Here is a 19,095-nt window from a genome sequence, read left to right on the forward strand (position 1 = left end):
ATGAAAAATTTTATTTTCTGCACAGAGTACTCAGATGATTAAGAAAAACTTTTTAAAAACTTTACATTAAGAGCAGTCTAGCAATCCATGTTATTTTAACAAGGAGAAAACTATACTCAGTAGTTTTGTGTGAATACCTGGTGTGATGCAAAAGTTTTCTTTTTTGAAATATATAATAGATAGACATTAAATTTTGTTCATCACTTACTATGACAGACAAATTTCACTTTCATAAACTCCTTTTTCTCAACTCCCCACATTCATTCAGAGCTTATAGTCAGCAATGACTATAACAAACAAAATTCACTTCCTCCTCTACTACTTTCTGTATCCATTCATACTTGTAGTTAGCAATGATTATAACAAAATCTATCTTGTCGAACTTCTATCACCTTCCATATCCATTCTACTTATAGTTTTGTTTTTTAAAACATTTTTATTGTAAGGTATAACATATATACAAAGCGAAGAAATAAAAAGAGCAATAGTTTTCAAAACACTCTTCCACAAGTAGCCACAGGACAGATCCCAGAGTTTGTCATGGGCTGACACACAGTCCTCTCAAATTTTTCCTTCTAGCTGCTCCAAAATTCTGGAGCAGCTAGAAGTCTCAAATATTTTTCTATCATCACAATCAACTTTTTTTCTTTCTCTTTTTTTTGTGTGTGAAAAATGATATATATACAAAACAATAAATTTTGAAGCACAGCACCACAATCAGTTGCACAACATACCTCAGAGTTTGACATGGGTTACAATTCTGCAATTTTAGGTTTTTACTTCTAGCTGCTCTAAGATATTGAAGACTAAAAGAGATATCGGTTTAATGATTCAGGAATCATATTCATATGTTAAATCCTATTTTCTCTGTACAACTCCACCATCACCTTTGATCTTTCTATCCCTCTCCCTAGGGGTGTCTGGGCCATGGCCATTCCAACTTTCTCATGTTGGAAGGGTCTGTCACCAGTATGGGGTAGGGAGATGAAACTATCTGATGCTCTGGAGAGCCTGGGCCCTCTAGACTTCAGGACTCATCCGGTCCAGGGACCCAACTGGGGGCTGTAGACCTCTGGAAAGTTACACCAGTGCATGAAATCCCTGAGGAATTGTATATATTGCCCTAGGTGTTCCTTAGGATTGGCTGGAATGGTCCTGGTTGGGGGTTGGCAGTATATGATAAAAAGCAATGTATAACTGAAGCTTGTGTAAGAGCAACCTCCAAGAGTAGCTTCTTGATTCTATTTGAACTCTCTGCCACTGGTACTTTACTAGTTATACTTCTTTCCCCCTTTTTGGTCAGGATGGAATTGTTGATCTAACAGTGTCAGGGCTGAATTCATCCCTGGGAATCATCTTCCACGTCACCAGGGAGACATTCACACCTGGATGCCATGCCCCATGTAGAGGGGAGAGCAATGATTTCACCTGCAGAGCTGGGCTTAGAGAGAGTGCGGCCACATCTGAGCAACAAAAGAGGTCCTCCAGCAGTAACTCTTGGGCATACCTATTGGTAGGCTAAGATTCTCTACTACCTACATAAGCTTCAAAGAGTAAGCCTCCTGATCGAGGGCATGACCTATTGATTTGGGTGAATTTAAAGATTGATGCAATATTGGGATTTTCTGATAATAAAGTGTAATAGCGTCATATTTTTTCTGCCATCCCTCAAGGGATTTTGCCAATACTTTTTGATTATCTGCTTAATATACTCTAGGATGCATCCAGGCATTACATTAGGCTACACAGGATTAAGGTTCCTCTTTCTTATTCTGGGCTTCCTGAGTTTCAGTTGTTCAAATGAGCTATACAGATAGGTTGAGTTAGATTATGTGCTACAGAAAATTTTGGTTCCGGATTAAATAAACCTTTCTTCCTTAGGTCTATAAAGAGTATATGTGGTTCTAAAGTATAGACATTGAGTTCCTTAACCCTGTGTTCTGAATTACTTTAGCCCCAACCTGATTGGCTTTGTTCTTATCTCTGACTAACAGGATATATATCCACATAATGTGTGTGTCATATATACAATAACCTCTAATAATCCAGAAATAATAATTACCACTCTGGACTAAATGTGTCTACTATAAAAGCTTACAATCTAGGCCCCTATTTTCTTGTAAGCATTTTCTAAAGGAGACAATACTATTGTTGTTTTCTTGTTTCTGGCTTATTTTGCCTCACCAAATGTCCCACATGTTCATTCACACCATTGCTTGCTTCATGGCTTCATTCCTTTTCTGTAGCAGCACACCACTTGTTCATAAGTATACGCTATTGTTCGCCAATCTACTTCTCAGTCAGTGCATCCTACAGCCACCTGCATTCATCAGGGATCATGTATAGTGCCCATAGTCCACAGTCCATTAACACTAATTTTTGAATAATTTCATTGTTCCCAAGAGAAAGAAAACCAATAAACACACCCTTGCCAAATAGGAAATCTAAACCTTTTCTTAACTCTTGTCCCTCCCCCCCCCCCCCCCCCCATTATTTACCTCTGCTATTGCTGTGGTAGTACTCATGTTTTCCTTTTAAACATAGCTCAGCATGCAATAGCAGTTTTCCCCCTGTACTCTGGACTTAAACACTCTTTGTACACAAATCATTCCTTTGAAGTAGTTCTTGGAAGAACTAATTTATATTACTAGTGTTAATCAATGGGACACAAGCCCTATACAACCCCTTTCAATCTTGTTCATCTTCAATATGATAATATTACTTCTAGACCCACTAGAGAACCACCTTCAGTTCTATCTATTCCCTTACATTGGAGTTCAATCTCATTAGCTAACAGTTCACCCAACTCTAGCTTCTATGTATCTCTTAAGTCCCCTATATTCTATATTATAAGCCTCTGATTTTACCTTTACCATGGTCATAAAAGTAGAATCATACAGTATCTATACTTTTGTATCTTGTTTTTTTCACTCACCATTATGTCCTCAAGGCTCATCCATCTTGTCATGTGCTTAGGATGTCATTCTGTCTCACTGCTGCATAATATTCTATCATATGTGTATACCACATTTGTTTATCCACTCATCTGTTGATGGGCATTTGGTTTGTTCCATCTTTTGGTGATTGTGAATAATGCTGCTATGAACATTGGTGTGCAAATGTCTGTTGGTGTCATTGCTTTCAGCTCTTCTGGGTATATACCAAGTAGTGCTATTGCTAGGTCATAGAGCAACTTGATATTTAGTTTCCTAAGGAACCGCCAAATAGTCTTCCATAGTGATTGCACCATTATACATTCCCACCAGCAGTGCATAAGTGTCCCAATTTCTCTACATACTCTCCAACATTTGTGGTTTCCTGTTTGATTAGTAGCAGTCATTCTTGTAGGTGTGAGGTGGTATCTCATTGTAATCTTGATCTGCATTTCCTTTATAGCCAATGAAAATGAACACATCTTCATGAGCTTTTGCACCATCTATATTTGCTCTTCAGAAAATTACCTGTTCATATCTTTAGCCCATTTTATGTTTGGGTTATTTGTTATTTTTTGTTGAGTTGTATGATTTCTTTGTGTATACAGAATATCAAACCTTTGTTGAATATGGGATTTCCAAATATTTTCTCCCATTGAGTTGGATCCCTCCTCACCTTTTTGACAAAACTTTTGAGGTGCAGAAGCATTTGATTTTGAGGAGTTCCCATTTATCTGTTTTTTCTTTTGTTGCTTGTGCTTTGGGTGTAAAGTTTAGGAAGCTACATCCTATTACTAGGTCTTGAAGATGTTTCCCTATTTTTTTTTCTAGAAGCTTTGTGGTGCTAGTTCTTATATTTAGGTATTTGATCCACTTTAATTTAATTTTTGTATAGGTTGTAAGGTAAGGATCCTCTTTCATTCTTTTGGCTATTGATATTCAGTTCTTCCACGCCCATTTGAAAAGACTATTTTGTCCCAGTTCAGGGGATTTGGGGGCCTTGTCAAAAATCAGTTGACCATAGATTTGGTGGTCTATTTCTCCATTCTTGATTAGATTCCACTGATTGATGCTTCTATCTTTGTGTAGTACCATGCTGTTTTGACCTCTGTGACTTTATAATAGGTTTTAAAGTCAGGGAATGTTAATCCTCCCACTTTGTTCTTTTTTAGGATGCTTTTAGCTGTTCAGGGTCTCTTTCCCTTCCAGATGAATTTGCTAACTAGCTTTTCCAAGTCTTCAAAGTTGGTTGTTGGAATTTTGATGGGTACTGTGTTGAATTTGTACATCAATTTGGGTAGAATTGACATCTTCACTATTTTTAGCCTTCCTATCCCTGAGCAGGGGACTTTCCACTTATTTCAATGTTCTTTGATTTCTTTTAGTAATGTTATGTAGTTTTCTGTGTACAAGTCTTTTATGTCCCTAGTTAAGTTCATTCCTAAGTACTTGATTCTTTTGGTTGCTACTTTGAATGGTATTTTTTCCTTAACTGACTTGTCAGTTAGGTCATTGCTTGTGTGTGAAATGTTACTGATTTTTGCACATTAATTTTATATCCTGCCCCCTTGCTGAATTTGTTTATTAGGTCAAGTAACTTTACTCTAGATTTCTCAGGATCTTCCAAGTATAGTATCATGTCATCTGCAAACAATGAAAATTTTACTTCTTCCATTCCAACTTGGATGCCTTTTATTTCTTTGTCCTGTCTGATTGCTCTAGCTAGAACTTCTCGCACAATGTCGAATAATAGCGGTAATGGTGAACATCCTTGTCTCGTTCCTGATCTTAAGGGGGAAGCTTTCAGTCTCTCTCCATTGAGTATGATACTGGCTATTGTTTTTTCATATATTCCTTTATCAAATTGAGGTAGTTACCTTTGATTCCTATCTTTTGGAGTATTTTTTATCAGAAAAGGGTGTTGAATTTTGTCCAGTGTTTTTTCAGCATCAATCGAGATGATCACGTGATTTTTCTCTTTTGATTTGTTAATGTGCTGTATTACATTATTTGATTTTCTTGTGTTGAATCATCGTTGCAGTCTGGTATAAAACCCACTTGGTCATGGTGTATAATTTTTTTAATGTGTTGTTGGATTGGATTTGCTAATATTTTGTTGAGAATTTTTGCATCTATGTTCTTTAGGGAAATTGACCTGTAGTTTTCCTTTCTTATAGCATCTTTACCTGGTTTTGGTATTAAAATGATATTAGCTTCATAAAATGAGTTAGGTAGAGTTCCTTTTTCCTCAGTTTTTTGGAAATGTTCAAGCAGGATTAGTGTTAGTTCTTTTTGGAGTGTTTGATAAAATTCCCCTGTGAAGCCAACTGGCTGTGGGCTTTTCTTTTTAGGAAGATTTTTGGGGACTGATTGAATCTCTTTACTTGTGATTGGTTTGTTGAAATCTGTTGCTGCCTGAGTCAGTGTAGCTTGTTTGTGTGTTTCCAGGAATTTGTTGATTTCATCTAAGTTGTCTAGTTTGTTGGCATATAGTTGTTCGTAGTATCCTCTTATGATTTCTTTGATTTCTTCGGGGTCTGTGGTAATGCAACCCTTCTCATTCCTGATTTTGTTTATTTTCATCCTCTCTCTCTCTTTTTCATTGTCACTTTTCCTACTGGCCCATCAATTTTATTGATTTTCTCAAAGTACCAAGTTTTGGTTTTATTGATTCTTTCTATTGTTCTTTTGTTCTCCCATTCATTTAACTCTGCTTTAAACTTTATTTCTCTTTTTCTATTTGCTTTGGGGTTAGTTTGCTGTTTTTGCTCAAGTTCCTCCAGGTGAGCAGTTAAGTCCTCGATTTTTGTTCTTATTTTTTAATATAGGCATTTAGGGCAATAAATTTCCCTCAGCACAGCCTTTGCCATATCCCATAAGTTCTATAAGTAGTATTCTTATTTTCATTCTCTAGCAATTTCTTCTTTGACCCCCTTGTTGTTTAAGATTGTGTTATTTAATCTCCATTTATTTGTGAGTGATTGCTTTCTTTGGTGGTTATTGAGATCCAGCTTCATTCCATTGTAATCAGAGAAAGTACTTTGAATAATTTCAGCGTTTTACAATTTATAAGGACCTGTTCTGTGCCCAACATATGATCTATTCTGTAGAATATTCCATGAGCAGTAGAGAAGAGTGTATATCCTTGTGTTTTGGGGTGCAATGACCTATTACATGTAGTTCATTTATCAAGTTGTGAGAAGTTCTCTGTTTCCTTGTTGATTTCCTGTGTGGTTGTTCTGTCTATAGAGGAGAGTGGTATATTGAAGTCTCCTACTATTATTGTTGGAAGCATCTGTCACTCGCTTCAGTTTTGCCACTGTCTCATGTACTTTGGAGATCCTTGGTTGGGAACATATACATTTATGATTGTTATATCTTCTTGGTGAATTGTCCCTTTAATTAATATGTAGTGTCCTTCTTTGTCTCCTATGATGTCTCTACATTTAAATTCTGTTTTGTCTGATATTACTATAGCGACTCCTGGTTTCTTTTAGTCACAATTTGCATAGAACATCTTTTTTCATTCTTTCACTTTTAATCTATTTGCATCCTTCTTTGCATCTCATCTAAGATGAGTCCCTTGTAAGCAGCATATACCTGTTTTATATTTGTTAATTCATTCTGCCAGTCTGTATCTTCTAATTGGTAAGTTTAGTCCATTAACATTCAAAGTTATTACTGAAAAAGTGTTTCTTGAACTCACCATTTCCATCTTATTCTTTGGATTTTATTTGTCAGAGCTATATATTCTTTTCCCTCTTTTTCTTTTTATCCTTTAAGTTACTCCTACTGGTATTCTTCAGTTCTGTGCCCTCCTCCAGACCTCCTTCTCCTGTCTTTTTTCTTCAACTGGCAGAACTCCCTTTAGTATTTCTCATAGGGCTGCTCTTTTGTTGACAAGTTCTTTCAGGATTTGTTTGTCTGTGAAAATTTTAATCTCTCCCTCGATTTTGAAGGACAGTTTGGCTAGATACAAAATTCTTGGCTGGAAGTCTTTCTCTTTCAGGATCTTAAATATATCATACCGCTGCTTTCTCGCCTCCGTGGTGTCAGTTGGGTAGTCTGAACTCAGTCTTATGTGGTTTCCTTTGTATGTAGTAGATTGTTTTTTTCTTGCCACTTTCAGAATTTTCTGCTTTCTCTTCAACATTTGACCGACTGATTAGTATATGTATTGGGGAAGGCCTATTTGGATTTTTTCTGTTGGAGTTCAATGGGCTTCTTTGACTCATATATTTGTGTCCTTTATAAGGTTTGGGAAGTTTTCCCCCGTTATATCCTCAACTATTCTTCCTAGCCCTTTACTCCTCTCTTTTCCTTCTGAGACACCAGTGATTCTTATATCTGTGTGCTTTGTTTTGTCTATCATTTCCCTGAGATCCAATTCAAATCTTTCCATCTTTTTTGCCATTTGCTGTTTTGAGTATTCAAAATCAGTTATCTTGTCCTCTCTGTCGCATATTCTTTCTTCTGTATCTTCACATCTGCTGTTGTGTACCTCTAGTAGATTTTTTATTTGGTCAACAGAATTTTTAATCTCTGTGATGCCTGCTATTTTTGTAGTTATTCTTTCAAATTCCTTATGCTTTTCTACTGTCTTCTTGCTCTCCTTTATGTCATTAGCCATCCTACTTATTTTGCTAAATAAAGTTGTATAAACATCTTTGATTAATTATTCCAATGTCTGTGTCTCCTCTGGTGTTTTAATTTGGTCATTAGGCTGGCCGTCTATCTGTCTGCATTGTGATATGCTTAGTGATCTTCTGTTGTTTTTGCCTCATGTAAATACATTGACTGATTTACTTTAGTTGTTGATTTCCTTCTGTAGGATGCAGGGTACGGGGCGGGGAGCTACAGTGCAGTGGTGTGTTGCAGCACAGGTATAGGTGCAGGTTGGGTATGTTACATTGGTGCTTGTGAACAAGGGCACAGCAGCCAGGGAGAATGTAGCTGTGTGGGTAAACAGGTCTGGGGGTGCGAAACCCTGGTGTACGCTGTCTAGGGTGCAGGGCCCTTTGTGTGCCTCCACATAGCTATGATAGCTGGTCGGCATTATGTCTTCATGACCCGCTGAGCAGGTCAGCGCATTCTCAGAGCTGGGAAGCGTGACTGAGATCGTGCGCGTGTGCAAGCATTGGAGTGCTATAAACCGATGTTCCCAGAGCTGAAAGATGTGATTGGGCGCAGTGTACATGCACGGGTCTAGTAGTGCCATAAACTGATGTGCAGAGCTTGAGGGGGCAGCGTGAGGCTGTGTGACAGTATGGGCGGGGGGGAGTGTAACCTGGGTATGGAGGTTTGGGCCCACAGTCTTTATGCCCTAGCAACAGCCTGCAGGGAGCAGGGAAATGGAGGCAGTGCTCGGGAGGGGTGCAGCAAAGGTGGGTTGGGCCGCCCTTGGGGTGGGTACACGTGCTGGGCACTGGTGTGGGCAGGGCAAGTGACAGGGTTCAGGTGCCTGGGGTGTGGGGTGAGTCGCAGGTCACGGGGCTGTGCAGATGAGAGTAGCACGTTCAAGGAACGACACTTGGCTTACTTCTTAGTCCCTGTTTTCCCATCCTGCACTCCTGTGGGCTCCTCACTTTCGCCTTAGGCTCCAGTTTTCTGCTTTCAGTTCCTCAGCTTTTGGAACCAGGGCAACCCTGTGTGGTGCAGAAGGCTCTCCAAGGTCAGTTGCACTCTTCAATCACTGTCTCAATCACACTCTTGCCCTTTCTCTAGTTTTTCCTTGGAGCAGGGCTGAAGTCAGTCTACCCTATTTGGCCATCTTCCCAGAACTCCCCACTTATAGTTTTTAAATTTTGTTATATATATATGTATTTTCACCATCTATAGTTTTTATTTATCCAAACTCATATAATCAGAAATAAATTTGATACTAAATTCACAAAGCTTTTGAACCTTCATACTTTCTTCCAGTAATAGTATTCATGAAGGGGAGAAGAGACAGAGTTACTGCAAGATAATGGAAAAAGGAAGAAATTTATGCTTGGGTTTGGAACACAGCCAGGCATTTGTATACTTTATACTTAGAACCTACATCTTCTCTCATTAAAAAAATAAGTGTCAGTCAGAAGGGCCCAGCAAAAAGGAGCGTCACTGGTGTGTGACAATGCCCTTGAATCACCTTGTATAGGAACAAGTTGAATAAATGCCTTGAAATGTTCAGATATCCTTATCGTGAGACAAACATCTAAGTGTGATATCAGCGTGATGCCATTAAATAATCATTTCTTCTAATTCCCCTTGTTTTAATTCTTTGCTCACTAAGAAATATATTTATTTAAAAAATTTTCTTATTTCAAAAGCATACATATATATTAAAGAAGTCATCAGAAAATATAGACAACACCAAGGATAAAGTTATTGATGTATTCCACAAACTTTTGGAGCACATAAATACACAAGCATACATGTGAACAAACATAGGTATGTTTAATCTTTACTAAGTGGCTCTTCAACTTCTTTTTCAGTTAATACTGAATCATAAACATCTTTGTGCATCAGCAAATATACCTCTACCACAGCAGGTTAATGGGTGCACGTTTTTTTTATGTGGGACAATCTTATAATTTATTTAACCAAAACTATTATTGCACATTTTTTTTTTTTTTTTTTTTTTTTAAAGGAAAGACAGAGAGAGAAGGAAGGAAGGATAGAAGGAAGGAAGGGAGGAAGAAAGGGAAACATCTTTTAAACATTTTCTTGTTTTATTGTATTTTGTTTCTCCGTTTTTGTTACATGGGCTGGGGCCGGGAATCGAACCGAGGTCCTCCGGCATAGCAGGCAAGCACTTTGCCCGCTGAGCCACCGCGGCCCGCCCTTATTGCACATTTTTGACATTTCTATCATTTTGCAAATATCAGTTGCACTTCTGGAGCCATCCTTGTAACACATCTTTGCACGTCATTAACCATTTCTCTGCACTGATTTCCAGATGAGCGGACATTTCCAAGGCTTTTGGTACATTTTGCCAAATCGTTTTCCAGAAAATATTATGATTGTTCTAGTATTTGCCAGTTTGACAAGTGATAAATTTTAAGCCATTGTTTTAATTCATATTTTTCTGATGGTTAGTGAAATTGAAAACTTTTTCATCAATTTATTACACATTTGAATTTCTCCATTTTCTGATCTTACTATTCATATTCTTTACTCGTTCTTTCTATGGGGGTATCTACATCTTATTTATTTATAAAGTTATTTCTATTAATAGGGTTATTAGTTTTTATGCTATTTATAGCAAATTTTTTTCCCGGTTTGTCGTCTACCTTTTGATGCAATATGGTATTTTGCCCTCCAGCTGGGAATGCATTTGACCTTAACAGAAAACCCAACGCCAATGCCTTAAACAAAGAGGCCTTGTTGTCTCCTATAGCAAACACCTCATAGGGAAATAGTTGTTGGAACTGGTTCAGAGGAATGACAATGTGAGAGCTAACATCTTTGTCATCTCTTGGCCTTCCCCTGCCTGTCACCTTATGGTCACTAAATGGCTGCAGCAGCACTAGTCATCAGCCTGTAATCCAGGCAGATGGAAGAAGGGAAAGAGAAGAGACAATACCAAAAGATTCCTGTTTATGTCTCATTGCCCAGAACTGGTCATATATCAACTTTTAGCTGCAAAGGAAGATGGATTAAAAGAGCAACTTTTGATTTTATATAGTCAAATTAGTCTACATTTATGTCTTTGGTTTCACGCTCAGAAAGTTGTTTCCCAACCCAAGGATATATTCCAATAAATGGATGTATATTTTCTTTAATTACTTTTATGGTTTTCCTGCAGGATTTCAGCTTCCACCTTCTTGGCCATGTCACAAGAAAGAATTCAAGGGCATAGCACAGAGAGTAAACAGGAAGAAAATTTATTGAGAACACATGTGAGAAGACATGCAGCACTCTTGCAAGAAAAAAGATGAAAGGTGAGAGGTGAGAGGCAATGTGAGGCCACTTGCATTTATAGATAAGCCTTATTTACTCCTGCTCCCCTCCCTTGTTCTGGGCTTTTATTCCCCCTGCCCTCTATCCAGGGTGATGTGTGGTAAGCAGAGCATTTGGGTGGGTGGGTTGACGCCACCCTTCTCTGTAGATGACTTACTAAGGTGGGGGTCCTTTGGTTCCAGATGAGTGGACTCCAGATGGGCTGTTTCCTCATACGTGGGTAGCCCTAGGCAGGTTCTTTGTCCAGGTCTTTGTCCCTCCTGACCTTGATTAATTGTCCTTGCTCAATGGCTCCTTCATGGTTTTCTTTTTCTTTCTCTTTCTTCCTGTTCTAGCCTGCCTTAGTTTCATTGTAACATGAGGGAGAAATCAAACTTTTTTTTCAGATGGTTGGCCTGATTGGTTGTTCTAGTATCATTTAAGAACTTTCTCCACTGATTTGAAATATCTTAATTATTGAATAAGCTATTTTATACACTTAAGTCCATTTTGGTATTTATATTCTGTTCCATAGATCTAGTCATCTATTCCTCTGCTGTGAATAATACTTTAATCAGTTTAATTTATCATGTATTTTAATATTATAGGGCAGGCCCCTCACCTCCATTATACTTCTTTTTTAAAAAACTTTTTGCCCTTTCTTGCATATTTATCATCCAGGTGAATTTTGATTCAATTTGTCAAATTTTAAAAATTATCTGATTTGGATTTTGACAGGAATTGTATTGCACTTATAAAGTTGTGAATTGACAAGAATTAAGTTTTCTGAACCAAAGACATGGAATAGTAAGGACTTCTTTTATGTGTCAGAAAAGTTTTTTCATCTTTGTATAGTGGGATCTTTTTCTCCATTTTGTATTTTAATTGGATATAGCCAATATATAAGGAAGCCAAAGACTTTGATCAAAGTATTATTTCATTGCTAGTCACCTTACTGAGCCCTCTGTTTATCCTAAAAGTTTTTCTTCTTATCATTTGTCTACTTAATCTCCCAAATCCTGAGAGAAGAGTGCAAGCAACTTTCTGATTGTTATATGGCATCTCATTTTTGTTCTTCTTGTGTAATACAAAGTTTGTCTGACCTTTATCCTAGCTTCCTAGGAGATACCCCCTAAATCTTTGGAGTTTTCTCATGATAGGAGTGTCTTTGCTATTCATGGTGAGCCCCAAACCACACCTGATAGTTCATGCTAAGGAGATAACTCACATCAGTAGCCTTAGGTTGAGCTGGCCATGATGGAAAGACCGCCCCTGTGATGAAGGGGTTGGGGCCTTTGAACCACATCAGACACCTGGAGAGGAGGAGGGGCTGGAGATTGGGTTCAATTACATGGGCACTGATTCCACTAATCACGCCTACACAATGGAACCCTAATAAATTCTCTAGACATGGAAGTTCTAGCTTCCCGATTGGTAATGTACATTGATATGCCAGAAAGATAATGTGTCTGACTCTGTAGGGAGAAGTCATGGAAGCTTAGCATTTGAGACCTTCCCAAACCTCGCCCTTCTGCATCTTTTCATTTGGCTCTTTCCTATTCATATCTTTTTTGGTATAATAAAATGAAATTGTCAGTATAACCTGAATACCATGATTCATTCTAACACGTTATTGAACCTGAGGTTGGTGGTAGGAACCTCCGAACTTGTAGCCATTGGTCAGAAGAGCAAGTGGCACTAAGAAGCTCCAAGATTACAGTTGGTGCCTGAAGTGAGGGCAGTCTGTGGGGATGGCGCCTTTAACCTGTGGTCTGGTCTAACCCCAGTTAGATTGCAGTTGGTATCAGAAGTTATTGCCATTCTCTTACCATATTTTTTCATTACAAATGATTAAACTGGCATTCAGATTCATGGGCCTGATAAATATGATTCTTCTTCCAGAAATAAGTCTTTTCTTACTTCACTGACAAAACCAAGTTTCAGAGACAGCAGTGCTGAGGTGGCCCATGCTCTATGACATAAGTCATCTTAGAAGTTCTAATTTGTTACTCAGTGCAGGAAGATCTACATTCTCTCTGACATGTATTAATCCACCTTCTCTCAGAAAGTCCTAGTGATAGGAAAATCTGTAATTTAAGGCACTCAATATGATTTTAGAGCTATATCAGAGTTTTAGAAGGTTCTTATTATAGAAAATCTACCTAATATAACTTCTTCCAATGCTTCCTGTAGATTCTACCCCTTCTTTCACATCAACCCTCCTAATCCTTCTCTCCTCCAGCTTAAAACTCTCTCTTTCCTTCATCTATTTCTTGTTAGATAACATGATTAGAGTTTCCCACCATCCTGGTCACCTTCCCTTTGACCTGCCCTGTTCTCCGAGGATATTTCCTTAAAGGTGGTACCAGGAGAGGTGGGACTGAGCAGGAAAGACCTCCCTTAAGCAGGTATCAGTTAGCCTGGGACACAAGGACCTTTGCTTTCCAACATTGTTGCCAACTGCATCATTCATATTTTTTTCCATAGAAAGTGATTTAAGCCAAGTCTTTCCCATTCTGTACTTGGATATTTCCTTAAAAATCCATTTATTCCTGTTAAAGTTCATTTTGTTTGTTTGTTTGTTTGTTTTACCTTTGTTCTAATCGAAGTAATTTAGAACATTTCTCTCATTCATTAAATAATTAAGCCTCCCTGGTTTTTTGTTGTTGTTATTTGTTTGTTTTCTTCTATAAAATATAATAGGCATATCTTTCGGGTCTAGGTCTGAGTTACTTTCAAACATGCTGAAAGGACAAGGCCCAGGAGAGACACCTGAAGACCCAGAGGTCTTCCCACAGCTGATACATAATCAGTACTCTTGAGGTATAATTGCTCAACCAGCTTCAAACACAACCAATCTAATTCATATCGTTAGGAAAGGAGAAAGTTGGTCACAGGACTACTGAAATAAGAGTACAGTACCGCCCATGGTCCTGTGTGATCCATCGTGTGACATGGGTGGTTATAGGTACAGCCACTGCAGTGGAGCAGGGCAAACCAGGAGAAGCCAGGGTTTAGAGTAACATATGACTCCTGGAGTGGATACACAGTGGGCTAGGGCAGGGCTGGAACCACCTGCAAGTAATAATAAGAAGTGTGGCCAACCACTCTGCTCATGGTAACTGTGTGGGCCTTGGCTTCCAGGAAGTTGTTGAGTGGACAAGCACGTGTGCATGTGTGCTGCAGCCAGAGCTGCCACATGCCCTCACAGGGCCACCACATGTGCAGGTTGGGCAATGGTCTACTCACAGAAAACAACTTTGCTTGGCAGAATCATGCATCTTTCCAATTCTACCAAATATGCCATAGGGCTAGTGGCAGCCCCATAGACAGTCATTCTGGTGACAGTGTGGCAGTCAGAGGAAGGGGGGCACTGAACAGGAGACTTTGAGGTCAGCTATAGGAGAATGAGGAGGAGAATAGCAGAGAGATGTTCAAGAGAGAGGGAATAGTCAAGACATCAAAAGCAGCAGGTTGAAGAGACCAATAAAGGAAAGTTCCTGTTGGGCTGGCCTATTGATGATTGTCTCTGTATCTGGTGATGATCCTGGACCAGTTTACTTTGGCCAGCATAACTGGGCCATTGACACAATACATAGAAATATCTGTAAGTGAAACTGCATATGGCCATTTTTCTCAGAAGCAGCTGAGGTTGTGATGGGCATATAACACATCATCAGATCTCTCCAATCCCGACTAATCCCATAACACCAGCACACTGGATCTCTTTAAGAGAAATGACGTAGCAGACAGAATGTGTCTAAGCCACCTAGTGTCTCTAAAATTTGGAGTCGAGATGGACCTGCTGCTGAATCCTGGATTAGGAGAACTTGAGTGAAATCTTTCCTGGATACAGGCCAATCAATTTCATGACCTCTCAAGGTCCTCCCATTTCTCTAGTCATGTAAATTTGTGAGAGGCGACCAAATAAGGATACATATATAGCAGGGCTTGAAATAGTAAACCTGATCTACTGCAAAATCAGCCTATTTTGATTTCTCCACTACATCAATTCAGAATGTGTTTTGGGGACTGCATTTTCCTTCCTAATTGATTACAATGATGTAGATTACTCAGTGCCCATTTTGGCCACTTTTTAAAAAAAGAAAAAATCTCTTTTCTTTGAGCATGTGAAGAATACCTCTAAATTTGACACGGGAAAGTGAGATGTTATATTTGGCTTAAATAGAATTAAAGTTTTGACCCCTCAGTGAAATCTCATCTTCACTCCTCCAATCACCCATCTGGTTCAGGCAAACTGCAGAGTGGAGACATCATTCAATTATGAGCTGCAAGGAGAAAGAAGATGCATCGTTGTTGTCAGGCCTCTAAATGGAGTATCCTCATCTCTCCAAGCTTGACTAGAATCAGAGAGTTTGGTGAACTGGAAAGAATTCACCCCATTATTTCTCAAGCTATATTCTAAGGAGCACAGGCCCACAAGATACTCCCAAACACAGGGTTCCATGGTCAAATAACTTGTAGAATAGCTGCTTACTATGTCCTCTTCCTGAAGACTCTGAGAAGCTGTGCAACAAAGAATTGTTATATTTTGCTCGTGCTAGATTTTTTTTTTTTTTTAATTACAAACCATCCCCCTACCCCCAAGTAACACCTAATAGTTCTGGAACTGGCATGCCGTGAAACATACTTAAAGAGTGCTTGTCTATCCAATCCTCCCCTTATTTTAGACAGGAGGAAAATGAGACACAGGACAATCATGCCTCATTTCTGGCAGGGCTAGGAATTCAACGCTGGCTCACAAAAAAACTAGTCCCTGCTCTTTCTGTCACCTTGAAAGAGGCATCATTAATGGGGATAGCTTTAATGTGTTGCCCTGCAATTTTCATTGTCTGGAATTTGAGGTTGCACTTATTTATAGAGCACTCATCTATGAAGCCATCAAATGCTTTGAATGTTTTAAAAAGGGCACTAGGCCCTATATACTTGACCTAAATAAAACACTGTCTTTTAAATGGCATGTAATTTTCTATATAATGAAATATCTTACCAGGTTACATAATCACATTCTGAGGTTATTAATTTTATAAGCAAGAGTAAATCAAAGAGGTCAAATCTCACTAAAATATGTTACTAAAATCTAAATGCACTATCCAGTGAGAAGAAATCATAGGCACTTCTCCTGTAATGCATAAACCAACTGAGCCAAAATTGTAAAAATTTGCTCAAAGGGCACAGAAAGCTTTTTTTTCAGGTAATGTAAATTGAAACAGTTCGGGTATGTTGACACTGTTCAGAAGCAGCATTGTTCTGATTTTATTCTCTGAAATCTAAAGGCACTTTGAATCGTTATGCATTTCAGCACTTCTTTAACCAGACCTTTGTGTCTGAGAGTCCAGCCCTGAATGTTTTGGAATATTTCTCAAGAGTTTTTTCTGCCTTAACACACTTGAGGTATGAGATACATTCCCATCAGGTGGGATATTTTAAATTGGTTTCTAGCCTCTGAATACCAAGTTCATCCTCATGTTTCCAAAGCCACTATTGGTTCTTATGTACCTTATTGTAAACTAGAAAATGTATCCCTTCCCCAGGGCAGCTGCAGTCAGCTCTGCACTGGGACACGAGCTCCGTGAACAGAATGTAGGCTGGATTTCAGCCTCTACCTCCCCAGCACGTGGAGGCCCTTGTGCAAAGGAACAGGTTGCATATCTAAAGGCAGGGGCCCCGTCTGTTTCTCACCCCCGTGTTTGGCCCTCCACCTCTGCAGAGTGGGAGCCCATCCCCACCTCCAGACCTAGCCCTCATCCTGCCCTAAGTCAGGGTATATTTAAGGACCCTGGGCCTCTGTCACTGTGCTCCAGGTCTGATAACTGCACTCTTGACCCCTTCTGTCTTTTCAGTGCCCTTGGTATTTTAACCATGTTTGTGCCTTCCAGTTATCAGTTACCATCTCATCTCAAGATCTGTGGTTCTATTTGAGACCAAAACAATGATGTTTTATATTGCCAAAATACATGACCGTTTACAAAATGCTTAAACATATGTTGTCATATTTGATCCCCATAAGAAGACAAGGGAACATAGTTAAAGGAAATTGTATGCATCACTATTTTAGAAGAAAATATCCAGTGGTTTAGAAACTACAACAGTTTTCAAAAGATTTCTGGCCTTTCATTAACAGTAGTTCCACTGATAGCATAAAGAAAGATAAGGAAGACACATTCAACAAGAAAGAAAAATGGAAAGGTGGAGCCTATAATGGCAACTTTCATTTGCTGTGGTAAAGACTGTCTTATATTCAAACTGAGACAGTTACAGAATATGATCCTAAAAGATAAGTAATAAGATGCTGAAAGTGAGTAATGAGACTAAGGCTTTGGAATTCAAGTTGCAGCTCACTTGAGAGGAATTATCCCACACTTAAAATTTATATTGGGCTGTATTAATTGCAGTGCATGTCAAAGTAGCTCTAGCCCTGGGAACCCAGAGTAGATATGGAAAGAATTCAAGAGGTCCTTAGAGCAAGCAGTTGGGAGAGGCAAAGGCCATGGAGTCTCTCAGGTCAGCCCAGAGTTTCTCTCCATGACATAATGCTCTAGCTTTTCCTTGCAAAGCAAGAGTGTTGTTAGTGAACATCCTGGTGGAGAGTTTGATGAGTTACCCTGGAGGCCTGCATAATATTTCTATTTAAACAGAAAAATACTTCTTTTAAATAGGCAATATATTTTTTGAAGAGAAAAACCGTGGGTTTCCAGAAAAAATCAAGCATATAATAAAGAGTTCCCATATACACTGCCTTCACACAGAGTTTTCCCTAACAAAACATTTCGCATCGGCGGCACTGTTGTTAAAACTGAAGAAACAATGTTATTTAACTATACTGTGAACTATAGTCCATAGTTTACATTAGGGTTCACTTTTTGTGTTATACAGTCCTATTTTTTTTAAATTTATATTCTACTAACATATATAACGCCTAAAATTTTCTTCTTTTACAAACATTCTAATGTATAATTCAGTGGAGTTAATTACATTCACAGTGATTTGCTACCATCACCGTCATCCAATACCAAAAATTTTTCATCATGCCAAATAGAAACTCTGTTTCCATTGTGAACAATTATAAACGTTGTGTGCAAATAGTTGTTTGAGTCTGTGCTTTCAGTTCTTTTGGGTATATACCTAGAAGTAGGATCGCCACGTCATATGGCAATTCTGTACTGAACTTACTATTTTCTACAGAAGAATTTCGTGGCATCATTTTACATTGCCTCAAAATTTCTCCATATTCCTCCAACACTTATTATTGTCCATTTTCAAAATAGCAGCCATTCTAGTGGTTATGAAATGGTATCTCACTGTGGTTTTTATTTGCATTTTCCTCATGGCTAAGGATGTTGAGCATCTTTTCATATGCTTTTTGGTCATTTGTATATGTTCTGTGGAAAAGTGACTATTCAAGTCTTTTGTTCATTTTTTAATTGGGTTGTTTATCTTTGTTGTTGAGTTGTAGTGTTTCTTTATATATTCTGGATATTATGTCCAAGTGTATTATTCTTCATTGATGGTTTCTGGATGTTTATCTTGTTCCTTTGAGTGGGCCATCATTTCCTGTTTCTTTGTTTGTCCTGTACGCTTTTGTTGTATACTGTACTTTTTTTTTCATTTTTAAACAGTTTTATTTACATATCATAAAACCAGACTAAGTATATAGACATGCCTTCACCACCATTCTCTGTCTGAAGATACTTCTTTTCTTCCACAAAGAATCCATATCCCTTTCCCAATCTGCCCACCTGTTAACGTTTAGTTTTGCTATAATGCCTTTCGTACATCCAGTGGAAGCATATTACAGTGTTACTGCTGACTATAAACCCTAGCTTACATTGATTGTACTTTTTCCCACCTGTAATACTGACATTCACTGCATACTGTCCATTTTAATATTTTAAAGTGTTAATGCTGGGATTTAGTCCCTGAGCTGTCTGTTCCGTAATTTTGTATCCACTTAGTGATATGACAGATTTCCTTGAGTGCCAGGACCTGGCAAAAATAAACAAACCAAGGCAAAAATCACTTTTCTTTGCCTATTAGCTCTGTGTTGGTTGGTGTTCTCTTTCAGAGTTTAGCTCTCGCGTCATGATCAATCTGAGAAAAAATCCTTTCCCTTGTATCTGAGCCTGACTCATCCTTTTTACAAGAGTTAGAATCCCCTTCTACTCCCTAAGAAATAGACTTTCTTCCCCTCTGGGTGCTGTATTGCCCGACTTAAAGC

General features: G+C 38.5%; 1 protein-coding gene across 1 annotated transcript in view; it reads left to right on the forward strand.

The window, feature by feature from the left end:
• The window catches only part of ZDHHC14 (zDHHC palmitoyltransferase 14), a 417,907-nt gene that overhangs the window by 4,471 nt on the left and 394,341 nt on the right, over positions 1-19,095 (forward strand). Inside the window, exon 2 of the mRNA XM_077149346.1 lies at positions 10,723-10,858. Within this exon, the coding sequence (XP_077005461.1) occupies positions 10,827-10,858 (32 nt within the window). The 5' untranslated portion in view covers positions 10,723-10,826. The remainder of the gene's footprint in view (positions 1-10,722; positions 10,859-19,095) is intronic.

The sequence above is a fragment of the Tamandua tetradactyla genome, chromosome 2, assembly GCF_023851605.1.
Source record: "Tamandua tetradactyla isolate mTamTet1 chromosome 2, mTamTet1.pri, whole genome shotgun sequence".
NCBI classification, from domain to species: Eukaryota; Metazoa; Chordata; class Mammalia; order Pilosa; family Myrmecophagidae; genus Tamandua; species Tamandua tetradactyla.